The sequence below is a fragment of the Cervus elaphus genome, chromosome 33, assembly GCF_910594005.1.
Source record: "Cervus elaphus chromosome 33, mCerEla1.1, whole genome shotgun sequence".
Classification (NCBI taxonomy): domain Eukaryota; kingdom Metazoa; phylum Chordata; class Mammalia; order Artiodactyla; family Cervidae; genus Cervus; species Cervus elaphus.
This window is the reverse complement of record NC_057847.1, coordinates 38,773,836-38,795,508: the sequence shown is the minus strand read 5'-3', so window position 1 is coordinate 38,795,508 and position 21,673 is coordinate 38,773,836. Positions and strand designations below refer to the sequence as shown.

At 40.1% G+C, this 21,673-nt stretch overlaps 1 protein-coding gene across 7 annotated transcripts in view; it reads right to left on the bottom strand.

Moving 5' to 3' along the window:
- Positions 1–4,079: 4,079 nt before the first annotated feature.
- The window catches only part of RBMS1 (RNA binding motif single stranded interacting protein 1), a 213,470-nt gene continuing 195,876 nt past the window's right edge, over positions 4,080–21,673 (bottom strand). For 4 of the 7 annotated variants that reach the window (XM_043894571.1, XM_043894572.1, XM_043894573.1 and 1 more), the window contains exons 7-15: positions 17,844–17,959; positions 16,945–16,994; positions 16,725–16,818; positions 14,206–14,253; positions 13,258–13,308; positions 9,924–10,034; positions 8,907–8,987; positions 7,517–7,601; positions 4,080–6,702 (exon numbers count right to left, since the gene is read on the bottom strand). In XM_043894571.1, coding sequence (XP_043750506.1) covers positions 7,524–7,601; positions 8,907–8,987; positions 9,924–10,034; positions 13,258–13,308; positions 14,206–14,253; positions 16,725–16,818; positions 16,945–16,994; positions 17,844–17,959 — 629 coding nt within the window. In that variant the 3' untranslated portion in view covers positions 4,080–6,702; positions 7,517–7,523. The remainder of the gene's footprint in view (positions 6,703–7,516; positions 7,602–8,906; positions 8,988–9,923; positions 10,035–13,257; positions 13,309–14,205; positions 14,254–16,724; positions 16,819–16,944; positions 16,995–17,843; positions 17,960–21,673) is intronic. The other 3 variants (XM_043894574.1, XM_043894576.1, XM_043894577.1) reach the window with 3 other exon arrangements.

Sequence of the window (21,673 nt, the reverse complement as noted above, 5' to 3'; positions counted from 1 at the left end):
TGGTTGGTAATGTGAAAATGACAAGAATCTCAGGAGAGCATGTTTATGTGCTCATAGAACTCCCAAAGCTCTTTATTTAGATCACACTTTGGTTACTCCTCCTTGAAATAGTGTCACTTACATACTGTCTCTCTACAAGAATGTCCGTTGGGGACTGGGACAACATCATGCCATCTTTGTGTCTTCCGATGTCTGGTGCAGTACTTTTTAATGCAAGAAATTAATCGAATGCACTGAATTGCAATATAATGAACATAGCTATTTGCATACTTTCAGGATAACCTGACAAGTTTCTTTTGAAACTTTTCCCCCCTGATTATAGAATGTTTTTATTGTAGACAACTAGATTTGGAAAAGTATGAGAAAACACAAACTTTCCATAATTTTTTCACCCATATGTAAGCACTTGGAAGTACCTCCTCCTCATCTTTTGTAAATATTGCTTCATAATTAAGATCATACTGTATCTACAGTTCTGTGCCTGAGTTCTATTTACCTTATATTCTTTTTTAAAAAACTATTATTTTTGACTGTGTTGGCTCTTCATTGCTTTATTGCTGGCTTTCTCTAGTCATAGCGAGCAGGGACTACTCTTTGTTGGAGGGCATGGGCTTTTCATTATGATGGCTTCTCTTGTTGCAGAGCATGGGCTCTAGGGTGTGTGGGCTTCAGTATGTAGCACACGGGCTCAGTAGTTGTGATTCATGAGCTTAGTTGTTCCACAGGCATGTGGAATCTTCCTGGAATGAAATCTTCCTGGACCAGGGATTGAATCTGTGTCGCCTGCATTGGCAGGTGGATTTTTATTCACTGCGCCACCAGGGATGTTCTTTATATTCTGTATTTCACGCCACGGAAATGTTTTCATTTAAAAATGACTATAGCATGTCTTTATTAGAATCAATCGTTGTGACAAAAACAAAACAAAACCAAAAACCCACAGGGTTTTTAATTGGCTGCAAGCTTTAAGAACTGAGATGTCAAGAAGGAAATGATTTCATCTGCAACAGAGGGACAGGGTTTTCCGGGGGTTCTGGGTTTTATCCTGAGTCACTGTGGTCCATCTGGAAGGTGAGCTGCTGGTGTGGAGTGTGGAGCCACAGCTAATGAGGGACAGTTAAAGCTGCAAGGAGTGTTCAACCCAGAGCTCTGTGGAGCCAGAGTTGTCCACATTTGAGGGATGACTGACTTGTCTCATTTCTAAAGATTTTTAAAGCAAATGCCATACATTAAAAGACTTTTTTTGGGTGTACAGCACTATGAATTTTCCCACATATACAGATTTGGGTAACCACCACCATCAGGATAAAAACAGGTTCTTCCTCCCCCAAACTCTCCCGTGCTATCCCTTCATGGTCACAGCCTCCTGTCCTCATTAACTCCTGGCAATCACTGACATGTCCTCTGTCACTATGCTTTTGTTTGTTCAGAAACGGGAATGATGGACTTAACTCTGTGGCATCTCAGTTGGCAGAACTAATAAAGCTGATCAATAGGTAGAAACTAACAAAGATGCAAACTTGACTTTTTAAGCAAGTTTGAGAGCTGGTCCAAGATACAGGAAGCCAAGAAAGGTGGGAAGTGCCCCGTACCTATAAGTATCCAAGCAGAAGTGATTTCAGGAATCCTAGAGGGTAGGAGATACCTGTAGTCTCCTTTATAGCTATCTGTGTAAACGAGCAGTGGAATAACCTAGACCAAATCTAAAAACACAATAGTAATTAAAAAAAAATGAAGGAATAGCATGAGCTTGTATTTAATCCAAAGCCACCTGTTTTCAATTCTGAGCAGCCCAGAGACCTGCCAGCACTTTCTTGCACTTGGAGTCATAAGGTCTGGCAAGGTTTTTGGCTCCCTCCCTGACTCCAGCTTCCTTGAGTCTTAAAAGTCACGTAAGTTACTTGCCAGTCTCAGCAACAATGCTCTCAGAAGAGAACTGCCAGCGCTGGGCAACATTTCTTACCATTAACCCCCAGTTCAAGAACCCTGTAATCCCCACGCCTCAATTTCCACCAGCAGCGCCCCGCTCCGAGGCCGGGGTCTCCTGCCTTCGGATCGCACATATGCAGGTGAAGAGTGACAAAGTCCTCCCTCTAGTGGTTTAAGTGGGAACACTCCCAGGCCCTGTTAAGATCCAGGGCATCAAGACGGGAGACAATCTGGAGCCATTCCACAGGACCGAAATTCCATCACCTGGCCAGGATCACCCACAGGAAGGATGGGCGCACAGAACCACCCCCTAGCTGTGCGCTGGACCGCCCGGGCATCGCCCTGCAGCCTGCCCAGGCTGCCGCGCGGGGCCGCCGGTGTCCCCCTACTCCCTTGCTTATCTCATCAGGTTGCTATTCAAGGGAAAGAAACTGCCCGGCTTTTCTTTAACTCTGGCTCTGAGTTTTCCTTCTTCATCTACTTGTCATCTTCTGAAGCTTTTCGTGCATTGTGGGAGGGTGGTGGTGACTAGTCTGTGATCTTTATCCAAGGCCCCTGGATCTTCTCCTTTTTGGCTATTTCAGTGGAATGAGGCTGCTGCGGTCTCATCTGAACATTTTCCAGCCCCTGCTCAGGCTGGGAGGCATGGCCTTTCCGTGTGACTTTTTAAGCAGCATTTATGAAATTTGAGAGGAGGTGGAATGCAGGCTCCAGTGCCCTTGAAAGGCATGGATGGTGGGGAGAAAACGGGGCTCCCATCCGCCACTGCTCTCTCATCTTAGCCCACAGAGAGGGAAGGATGCACACCAGGGAGCCGCTGCCAGCTTCCTCCCTGCCTTCCAAGGCAAGAATTCCACCCCGCTGCTTGGACCCTGGCCATCTGACAAAAGAAGGAGTCCCGGCCCCTGATGATGACCGGAGGAGCCTGGGGTTAATCCCCAGGGGTGCCGCAGGTCCTCTTTCTATGTGTGAGCAATAGCTCTTTTTTTATTCATCAGCAATCTGGCTTGCTCAGCCCTGTTGCTCAGATAGAAAAGGTCTTCTGAAAAAGCATTTATCAGTTTCTGTATGAATGACAGCGCCTGGGTGTCCCAGGACTCCAATGACATGAGGCATCTTAAAAGAACAAAAATGAGGTTAACAAAACCTAAGGAGCCCAGCAGTATTTTTTTCCCTGTCTCTGGTTGGTGGTCCTATGAAGGAGCATGGGGACCCCAAGGATGCGACAGACCACGAGATCACGCTGCTTACATTCTTGGCAGCTTGCCTTCATCTCAACAAGGCCACACTTGGCTCCTGTCCCAACATCTTCCCCTCTGATGCACTGGTTATCATCAGAGAACCTGGCTTCCTTTACTCAAGGAGCCAGCGAGTACTGGGGCTTTCTCGGCTGTGGCAAGTGAAGCGATCTAAACCTCTTGTATTTAATTCACATATCCCATTGTCCACGTTGCATGGGAGGCAGACAGAAATGGGAGGCTACGGATATTTTTCTTGCCCATTCCTTTCATCAGGACAGAGTCACTGGGCAGCAGAAAAAGAAACCTTTATAACTACACTAAAATATTTCATTTACCTTGGGTAAAAGTCAAGTTCTTATACTAAGAGTCTCTCATAAAGCATGTCAGCGTGGGAAAGAGAGTTCTGTCTTTCTTACATGAATGTTGCACCAGAGCCTCCTACTGGGAACAGCCAAACGAGGTCACTAGAGGAGGCCCAAGTCATCAAGGCAGGGGTAAGACCATTTTGAAATCCTTACCTGTGAACCTGCTTATCAGACAGTGACAGTTTTTATTCTGTCCCCCTTGCTGGGCAATTGACAGTACCACAGTCAAAAGGAAGCAGGAAGGAAGGAGGGAGAGAGGGATATGGTTCTTTGACCTTTCAGAACAGACCAAAGGTGGAATTTGCTGAGGGAAACGTGGTGAGCTAATGGTTGTCCTTGTGTCCATGAACTGAAATAGCCAAAAATGAGAGGGTGGGATGGTTTTTCCAATTCTTTTAAAGGAAATGTATTTTGAATACATATTGAATCTAAAATAATTTTCAACTCAATTTCCAACCAATTCACTGAACAAGGAAGAGATCAGAAATGAAATGAAATTCTGATATACATTTAATCTAACCTAAAAAGAAACTGACAGGAAAAATAAAATTTCAGATGTTTTTTATTCAAAGGTTCTCAAAAGAAATAAAACAGAAAAAAGCTAACAATCTGATCAAATGTACAGTTCAAAAATGTCTTTTGGCGTTTAACAACAAGTCCTAGGAAAGAAAACTACAGTTATCTTGAACCGGACAAATAAGTTACCACTGGCAAGTTTGTGGCACTAGTAAAACAAAAATAAAAAATTAACTCTCTTGATCATATAGATATCTCTATGAAAATCTTTTTTTTTCAATCTGTACAAAAGGTCTTTCTTCATAAATTAATTTTTTTTATAATTTAATGGCTGTCTACTATGTGATGTTTAACTGATTTTTTTTTTCTTTTTTTATGTACAGAGGTTATGTTTCCCAAATCTTACCCAGACGAGTATGGCACTTAGTTCAGACATTTCTAGCAGCAGATTTTCCCTCCTCTCTAACTGAGCTATCAAATTTCTGTCTTAACTAATGCAAAAATATCAAGTAGTGAGAGACCCAGGTTTATAACGTACTAGGTACAAAGAGGGTGCTGCGTTCGGTCTGGACTTTCACAAAGCAGTAATATTCCAGGGAGCATAGAACCAATAATACCACAACTTTAAAAAAAGGAAACAAAACAAAAACAAAAACACATTTCTCTTATGACTATGTAATTTTCACTAGAATCTACACTTCTCAGAGCAGCAAGGACTTTTGAAACTATGAAATGTCACTGACATCTATAATCAAATACAAGCATAAATTTTAAGAACTAAAAAATACTCGAAAGAAATAACTGCTTAGGCCTAGCTCCTGAGCTAGGAAGGATTTGGTCTGTGGAAACAGGGAGGGCCAGCAACCTGTCCCAGCACAAAAGAAAATAAGATTCTGAGGTAGATAACTGATCACACGCGGTTGACCAGACAGGTACACAGTTTTGGAAGACAACTTAATTTACCATTGCTTTTCAAACATATGCAATTGTCTTAATAAAAGAGCTTTAATAACAGTGAATTATCTTCTAGGTACTAAAGTAGAAATAACTTGTGTATTTATGAATCAGGAATTTCATAGTTTCAAAATTGGTTTTTCTTTACACTGAACACTTGTAGTGATGATGTAAAGTGTGGCACTGCTTGGATCCAAATCTTCCTTCATGCTTTTTTGTTTGTGTGTGTCCATACATCAATTAAAATTAGAAAACCTAAATGCAAAGGTACAAAAAAGGCACATTCTCCTAACCGCAAACTGGTCCGGCAAAAATAAAGAGCACAGAAGATGTGATGCTGAGACTAGTTGGAGCTACTGGTTACTGGCTCTTCGGTCTTTGGTGAAGTTACCTTTAAAAGTGCCAAGTAATTTTTATTTCTCAAATTTACGTCATAGAGAGAGCTAGTAGCCAATCGTTTTGCTTCTATTCATATCTCAGCTTTATGTTTGAAGATAAATCCTTACTTTTAGCTTTTGCCATTTAGTTGCAATAGCAACATTTTTTCTTCTCGGTTTGCCAGATCTCAGGCATCATTCTCATTCTAAAGCACTATCATTAGTAAAAACGAAGGACAAAACGTTCGGTGACTCCCCTCCCCCGCCCCCCCCCCCCCGCCCCCACGCTACCTACACTAAATCTAGAACATCAAGTTAGTTTTTTTTTTTCCTGAAAAAAGGCAAAAAAGACTTTACATTGCATCATACAGCAGATATCCTAAATCAGTCAAACTATCAGAGGAAACTGTTGGCATACAGCCTTACAAACAATTCACCCTATTAAAAGTTCCCCAGTCAGAAAATGTGTTTCACACAAAACAGTTTTCCCTTCTTGCATTTCACTACCTTACACATTATATGAAAAATCATTAAAAACACCTACTACATATTTAAAAAAGCCAAAATTTCAGCAACTTTTATTGACTACCTTTTAAAAGCCCTATGCTGCTGTTTTACAAGGCATAATAGACCAGCCCATTTGGTCAAAGCATTCTACATCATTAGTTTGAACTAACTTTTACTGAAACAGCTACAGCATCAAAAGAGTTAAGGCAAATTGGAATTCATAGAAAAGGATAAGACACTTCACACGACGTGGGAAGGAAAACGGAAAGCTAAGAAAAGAGACACTGGCGGTAACACTCTCACTGCAAGCACAGAACACCAGGGGTGAAGTCGGACTATTTAAACGTCAGAAAGCCCATTTCATACAGCGGAAAAAAACACAAACGAAACACAAAATGAACAAAACCACAAGAATCCGGTCATGCACTTGAGTAAGTTTCATGGTCTTTGTGCATACCCAGAGAATTGAAGTTTTCTTTTCTTTTTTTTTTCCCTTTTTTCTTTTTTTTTTCTTTTTTTTGCATCATAACATTTGATAAAAATCTTTTTTTTTTTTTTTTTGCTTATTTTTTTTGTTTTTTGTTTTTTACTAAAATAAACCTGTTCAGGGGAACAGCTACTAGATGAATTTAAGGGTTTTATGCACCTTATAGAACTTATAGCAAAAATAGTTTTAGTTGATTTCATTATAAATAACGTTTTCAAGAACCTGTGCAAAACTGTCAATAATTTCCTAAAGCACAATTGATCAGAAAAATCCATGATTGTTCAGCCTTCACAACCTTCTTCATGTAAGAACACCCTTCTGTACATCTGGAAGAGAAAAATATAAAAAACAATTGCTCTTGTAACATTTGGTGTAACAGACCATAGAGCTTTGTCATCTCTTTCTTGTTTTAAAAACACATATGTTTGAGAAAGGATCTGCTCATCACTGGTGGTAGGTCAGTAAATGCAAATTCTGGAACTGAGGGTCACTTTCTTTGTCCCGAGTCCACCTTTCAAATCTGAGGCCTGCAACATACTTCACCAGGGCAATCTAGAAACCCAAGTGTTCTATGTTCCACACAGTTGTTCAATGTAATCTGCATGGCAGAGTGACAAGTTTTGAGATATGTGGTCCAAGTGAGAGTGGGGAAAGCAATCTATCAATCTAAGGATACTCACATTTGATTCTGTCAAGATAATGCTAATCTTGTAACACTAGACTAAGCAAAATCTTACACTGTTTTTTCTTCAGTCTGTGAGCATTAAAATAATATAAATATAGGAGATATATATATATACTCTCTCACACACACATATCTATCTATCTATCTATATAAATGTAGGACAAATTTGGTACCTGGCATTCTCTGATTATGTTACTGATTTTGGGGGCAGATAGGGAGGGAGAGAGAGCAAACATACATTTTATTTCAATATAAGGCACTGTTCTTTTTGGACAGAATACTTAATTTACAAGACCACAAAATCACTAATCTTAAGATTTCAGTAACACTGGATTCCCTTGCCATGACTGAAGCAGCGTGACCAGACCTGAGTTGTTCTAAGTATCATTCTGATAAAATCATCACAGCCTTTCCTTGACTTGAGCCCTACAGTGATGGAGATCGTTCCCTCATACCTCACAGTTACTTATTGGGTTGAAAGGTATATGGAGAATGGTCATTAGACGTCTCCACAGTCACCTGCTGCTGACCACTCGCCTCCTACAACAAAGCAGAACAGATGAGACATGTGAGCAATGAAATCCAAACTCTACTACCCAGATTGGACTGAGTCCCACATCGTAAAGACAAGCGCTGCTTACAAGTGATTTTCTTAATGTCATATAGAGCCTTCAAGGTTAATTACTTCCCTAAGGAGTTTAGATGTCTGATAGACCCAAAGAACCTCTTCCAACTTGTATGAGGTTGTCTCTTCACATCAAACTACAATTTATTAAACAAATCTCTTATCCTTTGGGGCCAGATGTGACTTGGACCTCAGTAATTTCAGATTTTACAATCTGAAATATAGTATGCATATGCTGTGTATCACCAATGATACTTAGCGGGGTCTCAGACTGTACCTTATGATCAAACACATTAACAGTCTGTGCTGAAAAGTATGAATATACAGTGTAAATGGGGCAAAGATCTTGTCTTGTGTCAGTTCAGCTGGGCTTCTGCCACAGGTCAGGTTTTTGCTGAAGTAGTTACAAAGAAAATTCTTAAGATTTGTTTGTTTCAGCACTGCAGATATGGATTGTGGGTCCCAGTAACTGTGGTTGCCAATAACTGCACAAATTTAAATCATTTAGAGGCAAACAAAACAAAACAAAACATCCTACCTCCCCTGTCGTCCTAGGGCTGTTTTTGGAATTGGAACCTATGGGATGTGACTAGCTGATGGGATCGACCGGGTTGATGAATTTCCTTAGAATTTCAAGGATACTTGGCAGGAAAACACTATGCTTTCTGCCCACCTTGAATTCAAATGTCAGATTTCTTCCATATTAATATCATACCAGTATCTTCTGTAATAAGAACTATGAATTATTTAGCTCTATTAAGTATTCTACAAAAACAGGTATGGTTTGTTCTTTATCCCTGTTAAATTCTGAAATATTTTTTCCAAGTATTTAATTATAACAGATTTTTATAATTATTATTATTGATAAAATCTTTGGTACCAGGACTGCAAACTCCAGCTTTATCTTAATTTGCCTGGAAGTATCATTTTATAGGAGACAGGATAGAGACTTGAGGGGGTAATGAAATGTGCTACAAGCTTAGAAAATATTAAAATATTTCAGGGAGCCCTGGGGGTGTGGCCTGGATATTGCCATGCTAATCTGTATGCAGAGAATTATATTTCATAGTTGAAAACAACTCTAAGCATACACTCCCTCTAAACTCAGTTCTTTATGCACATGTTTCAATTTTGATTTGATTCTTCCTTGAGTTCTGATTTACCCACTTCTGAAACTACTCATTGCCATCCATAATGGCCACTGGATGGTGTGTACCAACCTCCACAGGAACTGCCGCCGTCTGCACATGTGTGTATTGTGGCAAGTAGGCCCCTTGCATAGCTGATGTGGCAGGAATGTACTGAAAAGAAGAATACAGTCAGGGTGGCCAATGACAAGCCATGGGTGAAGATCATTACAGCTTCTCATCCTCAATAATTCAATATCACTAATGTGCTATTTTAATCTAGAAAATCTCTGCTTCAAAGAACCTCATTCATTTCCAGCAGCTGCCTGAATTAGAATTGTTCCCGTAAGTGGAGACCCAAGAAGTAAATGCCTTAGATCTTCAGCGGGTCACTGAAAAATGGGGAAAAAATGGAAAACGGACCCTTGCTTTCCTGATGCTGAAAATTATCCTTCTCCAAAGGCAGGAGAGATTTCTCATTGGATGTATGTGGCCCTGGTTTAGACTTGACGACCTGCTGCTGTTGGCTGTGAATGTAAGCAAAGAAAATACTACCCTTTGTTCTGTTAAGTCACCACAGATACGGTCTCAATTAAAAGCCTTTGGTCATCTTACCATCTAAATGCTACACATATCAACCCTGGAAATTAATCTGATATCAGCTCAACTCCATATCCAAATGCAACCCTGGACTTGGGGAAAATAAGTCAATACTATGATTGTGATTCAGCGCCCCTAAAACCCATACAAGTGGAAGTAAGTGAGGAAAAATCCCCTGCCTTTATTACCATGTATCACGTTCATCTTTGGCTTCATGAGCCCAGGTCTGCCAGTGTGAATGAATGATACCAGTTATTAGGGCTACAAGTGGTCTTGTATGGAAGCTATACTCTGATACAGGAGAGACAGATAGCCAGAGGACAGACTTTCAGTTCATCAATTAATCAAGAAATCTCTGAGTATTTACTATGTGGAAGGCAATGTGGGAGGTGAGAGGGGATCAGATATAATCTCTGACATTATAGAGCCTATAACTGATAAGGAAAACCAGGCTGCACAAATTTAGCCTCCTCTGTAAGCTGAGACACATGATATTAATTTGCCACCTACTGTTCCGGTGCTGCCAAGTGACAGATGACTCATTTGCTGGGCCAGAGGGCTGATCATAGACGCGGGCTGTAGTGACATGGTGTGCTCCATGGAGGGAGTTAACACGGCACCCTGGGGAGTCGGACAGAGCAAGTGAGACACATGAGGGAGGAGCGGAATTCTAGAACCACCTTTTCCATAGGAAATGGCTTAGCCTGCTGCAGAACATGAAGCAAAAGTAACCTCCCTTCAAACTTGTAAACTGTCATAAGCGATTTCTTAAAAATCGTCTAGACTGTGCTTTCTGAGACTTGTAAAATCTTTGTTTAGCTGCATGTGAGATCTAGCTCCCTGACCAGGGATCAAACCCAGGTCCCCCGCATTGGGAGCATGGAGTCTCAGCCACTGGACCACCAGGGAAGTCTCCCTGAGACTTTTCTAAAGAGCACTCACTTCATAGAAATCCCTCTCTATTAAATACCTCTCCCTTTCTCTTCACTTAACGGTAAAGCAAGCTAGCCCCCAGGAGGACTATGAGCTGTGACAGGAAACACAAACTACTTTCGGCTGGCCAGGGTTACGAAATGCTTAAGTCAGTTTTAAAGTAAATGACAGTTGATGTTTTATGCAGTCACAACACAATGTACTATACTGCATATTATAAATACAATGTCTTGATTAAAAATGTTAAAAAAAAATAGTCATTTGATTCAAGGTCAGGCTGTTAGGGTCAAGATCACAGTCTTCATTCATTCACTGTTTCTCAGCAATTGCAACTGTAATTTGGTGCCAGGGGAGGGAAGCAGATTCAGATATAATTAATAATCTAATTTCAGAATCTTTGACTTCATTGGAAAAAATTCTGGTCTTCAAAAACAAAATTAAACATAGCTGTAAAGCAATTACTTTCCAATTAAAAATAAATAAATAAATAAAAATTAAATTAAATATAGTTAAAAACGCAGAGGAGGGGTGAAAAAAAATCACTCATATAACCCAGCCTGTCTCTAATACATGGCTGTTAGCAGTGTCTGGGTAGCACTGCATGGATTCTGGCTTCCACTTATTTTTACAGAGTTGCAACCAGGTTCATATGAAATACGAAACTACTTCATATCCTGGGTTTTGCTTTTTAACTTAACATTCCATTATCAATATTTACCTAACTTACTGCCTTGCTCTCATTATCATTTTTAATGATTACTTAATGGCACTCTGATTGTATATGAAATTCAATTAGTTCTATTTCCGGATTTTTGCATCTTCTCTAATTTATCCTATTGTAATATTCTTAAATTATCGCATTCCTCTCACTTCTGCAATCACCCAATTACCTGAGGATGCAATTACTCTGATACATCATACAATTATTAATGTTAGGTTTTTGGTATCACTGCGACTGACTCATCATCCCTTAAAAGCATTTATTTATTGATAGATACACAATTGAGGGTAAAAGCTGATGTGCAGGAACTTTAGTGCTAGTCTCAGGCAGTCTAAATCTGGGTGGGAAAAGGAATGACTTCTCAGGTAGGTCCTTCTGCACACACAACTGCTGTCTCAGTGGTGTTCAACTAAGAGATGTGCTGCCTGTCTCTTAATAGGTAAGCCCTCCTCCCTCCAGAGAAGATTGCCAAAGGATGCAGATTCATGTCAGAGACAGTAGTTGTGTGAAAGTCACTCAGCTGTGTCCGACTCGACTCTTTGTGACCCCAAGGACTACAAAGTCCATGGAATTCTCCAGGCCAGAAAACTGGAGTGGGTAGCCTTTCCCTTCTCCAGGAGATCTTCCCAACCCAGGGATCGAACCCAGGTCTCCCGCATTGCGGGCGGATTCTTTACCAACTGAGCCACCAGGGAAGCCCAAGAATACTGGAGTGGGTAGCCTATCCCTTTTCTCCAGCGGATCCTCCCAACCAAGGAATCAAGCCAGCATCTCCTGCATTGTAGGCTGATTCTTTACCAGCTGAGCTACCAGGGAAGCCCATGTCAGAGATCACTTGTTATTAATATATTTCATAAGAATTTTTCCCCTTAAAAAAATTTTTTTTTTTCCTTAAAAAATTTTTAAGGTGCATCATTCAAAAGTGAGTGGTAACATGTAAATGACTCAGAAGTCTAGAAAATGCAGGCGTTTCCTGCTGCTCTTCCTCATTCATCTGTAGGAGCTATTGTCCTAGAAAGCCCCCAAATGAAAGATGAGCTGATTTCTAGCATTCCTGAATAGGACAGCACAGAGTACCTGGGATGTAGACTGCCATGGGCATTTGTGTGGCTTAATGGGTGGATGTGGGTAGATACATGTATGGGTGTGTAGAAACGTATGTGTGCATGTCTATACAGACAATATAACACATACAGATACATCATCACAGAGTTCCTCTCCTGTGTTATCAACTAAACATGCTTTTTCTCCTTCTTCAAAGTCATCTCAGCAACTTCCTGTTCAGAATGTGTCCCTGTTCTGCTGTTTCACATGCCTGGTCTAACACAGCGTCGTGTCCTCTTTTGGAAGTTGTCCTAAAGAAATTCCTGTCTCCTTTTAAGGCCACGAACAATGTGCTTTTTCCTATGCGACTGATCTGTTTCATAAGCACTGTGAGCTATATTGCTTATTAAGAGTCCCATTTTGCACTGGTTATCAGAAAGCTGAGGCTCCCTCTGTGGCTGCTTTGTGGTGAGCATCCAGATTATTCTATTAGGCATCCTTAGTCTTTTTTGTGATTTTTGTTTTTTACTTTTATTTTTCAACATTCTAAACTCATGTTTTAATTCAACAAATTGGATTTTATGTATTTTTGAAAAATACATTCAATATACTACCTAATAAGGTAAAGTGTAATTCATTCAATTTAAAAAATGTAATATATATGTAAGTACAGTACATGCTCGTGTCACTAAAGAAATCACATTTGTTATTTACCCTCAACAGGTGTTACTACTTTAGTATTTAAAATTTCCATGGAGAGGTTAACACTGATGAAAAATCTCTAGGTCAATTCTAAACACTTTATATTTGCATTAAACAGAATGTAGACAAAGAGAGCTATTTCATCACAAGTATGGTTAAAAATTTAGTAATTTAAAAACTTTAAAATTTAAAAATTCAGTGAAATGATCTCCTACATTTAAATTCTCGTGGACTGCAAATCTAACTTAATGTCAACTACCAATTTGTTTTAAGATAAGGTGAGTCAAAGTTTTATAATGAACTTATACATTCTCAAAATCCCATATTTAACATTTCCCAAATCCTACACCACCTTTGCGCAAATGGTTTAAATCCAGAGAATGGTTTTTTAACTTACACATAGCTTACTTGAAAACTACAAAGCCATTAAGATGAAAAACTTACGGGATGCTGTAGGATATATGGTTGAGGTTGCATCCAGGAAGGACTTTGCACCTGGAAAAGGAAGGATTTTGGAAGAAACATTGATTTCCATAGGAGCACTACTTATTTCTCTAGAGCTCTTTTAATCATGTTAAAATCTACAGGAGGAAAATAAAGAAACAATACTATCAATTGATTAAAAGGATTTAATTTAAAGCAGTTAGAATTCTTGACAAATTGGTCACTCTGAATAGGATGAAATGATTATTTGAAACCAAGTTCCATCTGCCCACTGAAAAAGTATTTATTGAGTATCAAGCACCAAAGAGGTAAAAAGGCAATAAGACATGGGCCCCACCCTTAAGAAATTTACTCTCTAAGCAAGGGAGATAAACAAGTAAACAACTCAAAGAAACAGTGAAAAGTGTTACAATCAAGGTAGGAACATAGGTGCTTTAGGAATACAGAAGAATGAGAATTCATTCCAGCACATCTTACTAGAAACTAACCCTTAAAGTATGTGCTTTTTTAAAGAGTAATCAAATTCAACTCCCTTTTGATACCCAGGACATTGTTTCAGAAATCTTATCTAGTAGTCAATAATTTCTAGTTAGTGTGAAATATAAAAATCTGAAATTCATATTTAGGAAATTAAACTTTAGTAACTAGATCCTGACATCTACAGTTAAAAGGACATCTATACAGTAGACCCTCTGGACTGAGAAATGATTTGAGAGTCAGATTCTGTGGCAGGGAAGAAAGCAAGGTTGTTTCTGCCACTCTAAAGAAAAGACTATCGACCCATTTCTTGATACCCAAAGCTTTCCTGAGATTAGATTTCAGAATAAGCTTGGCTCTTAATTCTTGAGAACAAAACCCTCCTGTATCTCATTCCCTACTGTTAACTTAAGAGGATCTACAGAGAGGACATGGGGAAGAGTCATGGGGGAAGAATGGATTGTGATTTACCTTGATAGCAGAGCCCCGATACTTGTTTTCTCTGGTTTCCTTTGCCACCTAAGGCAGACCAAAGTTAAGTGCTTCTGCCTCGTTAGCATTTCAGTTATCTGGACTGCAGCCTTTCCCCATCGGGATATTGGTGGTTTCTTGCAGATGCCAATTTCTCAAATCCAATTGTATTAATATAAGCATACAGTAGTTTAGTGGTAAAAGGCCCGCTCCAACACAAGCACCAGGCCTTCACTGAAAACATCACGGGGAGGCGAGCAGCTCCCTGCAGACCCCAATTTGGGCCAGATGCACTCATCCATGGTATATTTCTGTGGTCCTGATAATCTAATAGCTCATATCATCATGGGGTTAGGGAGCCATGACATCTAATCCAATTTTCTTTCTGAAGCAACAAATCTGCTGCTATCAAATTCTTTTCCTCAATTTTCCCTAACTATAAAATGGGAATAATAATGTATATTATGTGAACTCTTTATTGGTTCTTTATTTTCTTTTGAATCATGAATCCTTTTGAAACCTGATGAAGGAAATGGACCTTTCCCTCCGCACCTGACTGCATACCAGTGACATACACTGGTATGCATACCACATACCACTGACACTTTGCATTTAAGAGAATCACAGATCACTTAAAGCCCATTTTCTGACCCCACTGGGCCCCTGAACTTATGGGGTTGAGGATCTAACAAGTAATGCCACGAGGGCCAGGCAATTGGAATGAAATTCCACACGTATCTTAGGGAAACAGATTGCCCAGGAAAAGAAATCAGGCCTTTGTAATGAAATGCTGTTTTCAGTTAGGTCTATCAAGTCTATTAACAACACTGGTCTCCTAATTTTCTTCTACTCTATGAAATAATTCTGTGGCCAAAATGCTCATTGCCATTATAGTAAAGACAGAAAAAGAGGTTGTGAGGAGATACATTCATAGCTGTACAGTGCATACACTGAAATTAATATGCATAATCTTTCATTTGCCTGAGAATATGCTTACTTGTCCCTATTAGAGGTTGCAAAGTTCAAATAGTTAAGAAAGAAGACTATCCCTTAAAATCAGATACAGGAATTGTTAATTAGGGAAAATGCACTGCAGCAGATCTCAGTGAATCTCAGATAGGCAAGGAAAATAAACAAATCTTAAGCTCAAAATCATTAGAGAGGATTAAATGAGTGAGTGCTACACCAAGCAGATGAGCAGATCCAAGTAGCAGCATAAGAAACTTAACAACCCAAAGAGATAAAAGACAATGAGTGACGGCTCAGAGAAAGGAAGTGAGAAGAATCTAGAAGCTGAGGGAGGCTGTGAATGCTACTTTACAACTTCAGTTTTAGTGCATTTAAACACTTATCTTTGTTATTCAGAACTACTTTTATGCTTTTAGACAGAACCACCTTTGCTATATTGCTTATGTTGACCAATCCATTATTTTTAAAAAGCAGAATGGATATACTCTTACCAGTCAGTTAATCCTGGATGTAAAGTGTAAAGGACGATAATAATCATAGCTAACATTTATTGAGTGCTAATCATATACCAGGTACTGGGTTGAGCTCTTTACACAGATAATCTCCTTTAGTTGTTATCATAAGCCTATGAGATAGAAACTATTATTATCCCCATTTTAAAGATGAGGAAACTGAGGCTTATAGATGTGGAATTACACAGTTATTAGATATTATCCCCTACCACCACAGGGTTACAATTTCTAATTCAATTGTTTTAAAGACAAGAATTCACAAAAGTTTAGTCACACAGGATCTCAACAGTTAACAAAAGTGTATTCCTATGTCTGTAATTGACTCCGTTGGTGTTCCTGTCTGGGCCAAGGTGGTGACCTTGTGAGAGACACTCTGATATGAGAGGGAGAAATACAGGTACACTCAGGATTCATGGAGAATAGGAGCTACTCCTCCAATAAAACCACGTCAGTATAACCACAAGGTGCTGAAGGAGATCTTGGTTCTAAGTTGGGAGTGTAAGGTAAAGCCTTTTCAAAAAATATCCTAAATGGGAAGCCGCCTCCCCTTTTTTGGCCTCAAGTCTCACTGCATTGCTCATTTCACATTACCTAATAGAGACACATCTTCATTTATTAGCATATTTACTTGCTGTTTTGTTAGTTTCCGCTGACAAATTAACAAAGGCAACCGTGCAGATCTATTCTGTATTTGACCTAATGGCAATTCTCTTCCAGTTTCAATGTCTGGGACACATGGTGTCCAGCGGCAGGGCCTGTTATAAAGGAAGCATCTGAGTTTGTCCCAATTCTAAAATGCTGTGATTTAAAAAACTGACAACTGACAACCATTTCCCTTCGTTGTACATTCTCCTAAACACAAAACTAAATCACTCTGTCAAATAAAAAGCAGCTAATTCTAAACTGGGTATCCAAGCTGCCTAACATTTGACTTAAAATTTCATTATAAATGTTCACAATTTTCAGATACATAAAAACACAGCCGTGATTCATGGCTGGCAAGTTGTCATACTCTTGATGAATCCTAAAGGTACAAACCTGGTAGGCAGATACAGGAGACGCAATATAGGGTGTAATAGAAGTTTGAGTAATCATTCGGTTTGTAGCAATACTGTATGGTGAAGGATAAAATCTAGAACAAACACAAAAGCCTTTATTAAGTAATCCTTTAAGCACAATCATTCATGGAATAAACGTCTGATATTTTCCACCTTCACATTTTCCCTCTAGCCATTATGTATTTATCTTAATGACATACCCATTCTGTATAGCAGCTGTGGTTGGGTCATAAGTAAGTGTCATTCCAGCCTATGGGAAAGAAAAAGAAACATTCATCTGCAAAGGTACAAATTAAAAATTCCATTTCTCAGACTCATGGCAACAAAAAATGGGGACAGTTTAGTATTTGATAAAATTGAGAGTTTATGTTAAACACACGTAATTATGAATTCAACATGAGAATTAAGCTCTAGATTGGCACTGTACAACACAGCAGCCCTCAGTCAAAGACAGCTATTTAAAATTAAATGAAATGCTGAGTCCCTCTACCATACTAGCTACATTTCAAATGTGTTACAAGTGATTAGTGGTAATCTCCAGACAGTACAGACTGTAGGACATTTCTACTGAATGGCAGCTCCTTAGACATTCTTGAACCAATATGTTACTTAAAAAAAAAAACAAACCAAAAAATGAAAGAACAATTTATTTACGGTTAGTATGGGGGAATGGAGGGCCAACATTTTTATTAAGAAATTGAGCTCTTTTTCTGAAGAACATTATTGAAAAGAATTAGGTAAAAAAACCTGAATGACAAATATACTATTTATTTTAATAATATTTAAAATAATTTCTAAATAATTAAAACTGTAATTCTAAGAAACCGTAACATTAAAGACCACTTGTGCATTTCTTACAGCAATTTAAAATGCTTTTTTTTGGGGGGGAAAAAAATGTTGCTAACTGGTAAACATGGCTGTTTCCATCACCTATGGTCTGTCTGTGAGAAGTCCTCATGTGACACTATCTGGATAATGAAGTTTTAACCCTAGCCCCTATTTTAGAAATGTGATAACCACGTCAAGATGCTGCACATGTAACTACTCTCGTATTTTTTGTGATGACACAGTCCCACAGAAGTTTCAAGAAAGGACTTACAAGTCTCACCTCTCCTTCTCTGTGCCAGGGCCGTCCATTTGGGATGTATTTGTTTGGGTTCTGTCTCTTCTTCTGTCCGCCATCCGCAAATTTACACAATAACGGTTCTGTAGGAGCTGAATAAACAGGGAAAAATAACAGGAAACCAGAATTGTATGTGTTGACGAGAGACAAAATATAACTGAATTCTTTTTTTTTAAATAGGAGCAGTGTTGGTGCTCAAAGGGAACTGAGAAAATACTTCAAGGCAAAAGTTTATTCAGACCCTTAGAAGAGGATCCACCGGTGAGAAATACAGTACACAAAATGTTAGTTATTTTGTTCAAACTGGAGTGTAATAAAACATTTAAAGAGCTACTCCAAAGAGGCAAAGGCAGTTTTTGATTCACTCGTGTATTTCTTTAGGTGTGGGTACTCTTCTCTTCATTCTGGGCCCTGTTCAACTCCATCTCTGTAAATCTTCAAATGTAACTAGGATTGTCACCCTCCCCTCCTCTACTTAAAAATGCTCCCGTAATTTTCCATTATAATTCCTCAGAGAGGTCTTCACTTCTTCCAGGAGAAAACAAGTTCCCTTGTAAACTGCTCACACTGTACTTTTTTTTTTTTAATAGGAGCTTACTATTCATTCATACGATTTAAAAATTTTTCTTTAATTTTTAAAAAATTGGAGTGTAATTGCTTTACAATGTTGTGTTACTGTCTGTGTTACAACAACATGAATCAGCCACAGGTATACATACATCCCTTCCCTCTTAAGCCGTCCTCCCACCCTCCCCTTCCTACCCTTGCGGTCATCACAGAGCGCTGGGCTGAGCTCCCGTGCTATACGGCAGCTTCCCACTAGCTAGCTATTTCACACATGGCAGCGCATATATGTCAATGCTGCATTCTCAATTCGCACGCCCACCTGCCCAGCCCCCGCCACACTGCATTTTCATTTGGAGCATCTATAATACTTCGTGACTGTGGGTATCTCTCTGGTGTCTATCTCCCCTCTAGAGTATAAGCTCCGTGGGGGCAGTGACTTCTCTTCATCCCTGTTACCTCTAGTGCCTAAGTGTCTGGCATGCTGCAGGCACTTATTCCATCTTGGGTGAATCAACAAATTAATACAATCAGGTCTTATTTATTTGGGGGCTATAGCAGGGAAACAGCAAAGGTTTTTTTTTGGCCTTTAATCATCCCACTTGGAGTTGCTTTACAATATATCCACCTCATGAAATGATCCCAAAAAACTGTCAAAGAAAAGCAAAAGGGGCCTAAGATGCACAGACTTTTCTCACCAGGGTTAAGTCTTCATTAGCCAAAAAAAGAAAAGAAGAAAAAAAAAAAGCAACACCACAGTAGGCCAGCCATAACTTCTTTTTAAAAATGTTTTTTTCTATAATGGAAACAGCAGTGTCTTCCTAAAAGTTGTGCATGTTTCAGTATGTTTCTAGTTAACGTAATAAAGATAAGCACACCTTCCTGTCTGGCTCTTACATTCAGTCCTTTGTCTACCGTGGAATGGTGATTACTACTTTCAAGTTCTGTTTCAAAGTTAAATAACCATGAAGAGAAAAATATTACTTGTGGAAAATTTACTCCTTTCTCCTCTGCCTCTTATTACCCTAATTCATCTCTTATTTTATATCACTATTACCCACCCACTAATGACAGGGTATGGAAGCAATAGTGTCTCTCAATACTGTTCTGCCAAAAAAACAAAACGTAACCAAAACCCCGCTGCCAGCCCTCCTGCAGGCTGTCCCCTGGCACTCCTTTCCCCTCTCCCCGGCTGAATTGCTCCAGAGGGATGGGCTGGCACGTGAGCTCAGGTCTGAATGGCACCGCACTGCGATGCGCGTCTGGAGGTGAGAGCAGAACCGTCCTGTGTCTGGGGAGACACGTGTGCCCCGCCACTCACAGAGGGGCCCGGAGCCTCCCTTCTGACTCCCTTACCTCCCCCACCCGCCGATTTCCTGAGCGAGGAACTTCCATTCTTCCATTTAAGGCAAGCCGGGTGTGATGGAGGATGGACAGGGGCCAAATCCTACATTCCTAAACCACATTCTCTGGTCTCTTCAAACAAACAAAAAAAAAAAGCTACTGACTTTTGGAAATTTCCACCTCCGCCAACAATCACTGAAGGTAAAGTGAATGGATGCAGTGAAACCAGAGAGCTTTCTAATCACTGACAATGCTTTTAATCCTGCAACTGGCCCTTCAGAATCAGATGGAAATGGGGCCGAGAAAAGACGGCACTCAAGCAGAAGTGGAGTGAGCCGGTCGAGGCCAGCGATGCCTCATCCTTGACTTCTGAGGATAAACTAAGAACTCAGAGAGAAACAAGAGCTCGCTCTCCACTGATCTGGAAAGGTCCTTACAGTAACAAATGTTTCCTCCAATGACATCTGAGGGTTTTAGATTCTGTCTCCCCATAACCTTGCGGAGCAAGAGAGAGTAAACTCCATGGTGCTGGCACTTTGCGGGGCTTCACTTTGGGGAAGTGCTTTTATCTAGAGGCATTATAATGACCAGCTCCGAGACAGAAAGTCAAATTTTAAAAAAAGTTCACTTGAAAGGGAACAACGCAAATGCACCATTTTCCCTCCATTAGCAGAGAAAGAAGGCGACCAGGTCAGACTCATTCTGGAAGTTCCCCAGGGCTGCCCAGGCAGGCAGGAGTGAATGGGGGCAGCTGGGGAGCCATCCTTGGGCCAAGGCTGTGCTGCCTTTGCTGAGAGGCCAAACAGGCCTTCCCTATCTGTGCGAAGGTGCTCCCAACACATTTTCATTCATCTCGACTATGCTCTGTCAACGAAAAAGCAATTTCAGGCAACAATCAAGCCTGCTAAAGACGTGTAATGAGGAGGTAAACATCAAGTGAGCAATGACAAGTTTGCAAATATATCATTTAAAATGAAACAAATGGAACAGAATGTAGTTGAATCTTTCAAAGTGAATTACATTTGCTACATGATTCTGCACTGTCATTAAGATATTTTCCTTCCTCTAAAACCAAAAAGGTAAGTCGTCAAAACAGTGTGTCTATTGGCAGGTGTCCCATATCTTAGGAAAACAAATTTCTTATTTCAAAGAACTATAACCCAGTCGGAGAAGGTAATGGCAACCCACTCCAGTACTCTTGCCTGGAGACTCCCATGGACAGAGGAGCCTGGTGGGCTGCAGTCCATGGGGTAGCAAAGAGCTGGACATGACTGAGGGGCTTCACTTTCACTTTTCACTTTTAGGCATTGGAGAAGGAAATGGCAACCCACTCCAGTGTTCTTGCCTGGAAAATCCCAGGGACAGGGAAGTCTGGTGGGCTGCCATCTGTGGGGTTGCACAGAGTCGGACACGACTGAAGCGACTTAGCAGCAGCAGCAGCAGCATAACCCAGTAGAAATGACACAGTTTTTAGACAGTTGTTGGGTCTTTGCTTCAGGGAAAAAGGAATGCCCTAGTATTCTGTGTGAGGCAACATACAATTCTAACCACTTCCTTCCTCTATTATTATGTTCTCTGGTCTGTTTTGCAGTTGAAATTTTCACCAAGTGCCTAATCTCTGGCATCGTCAGTCCCTCCTAAGGAGCTGTGAGCCACAGGGGGATGCCCATGATGGCTTTCTGCACATCTCCACTAAGTTGTGTCCTTACCCATATTCTGAAGTTCAGACTCTGCAGCAATTTATTTAGGCTCAACTGTCTTTCCTGGACACCTACACTCAACATCATTTCTAGAATGCCTGCTTTGATTAAGCACTGTAGCACATGATCAGACCTCCCAGACACCCTCCTCACTTTTCTAATCCAGCTGCTCAGAGGACTCCAAGTTCTCTTCTGTTT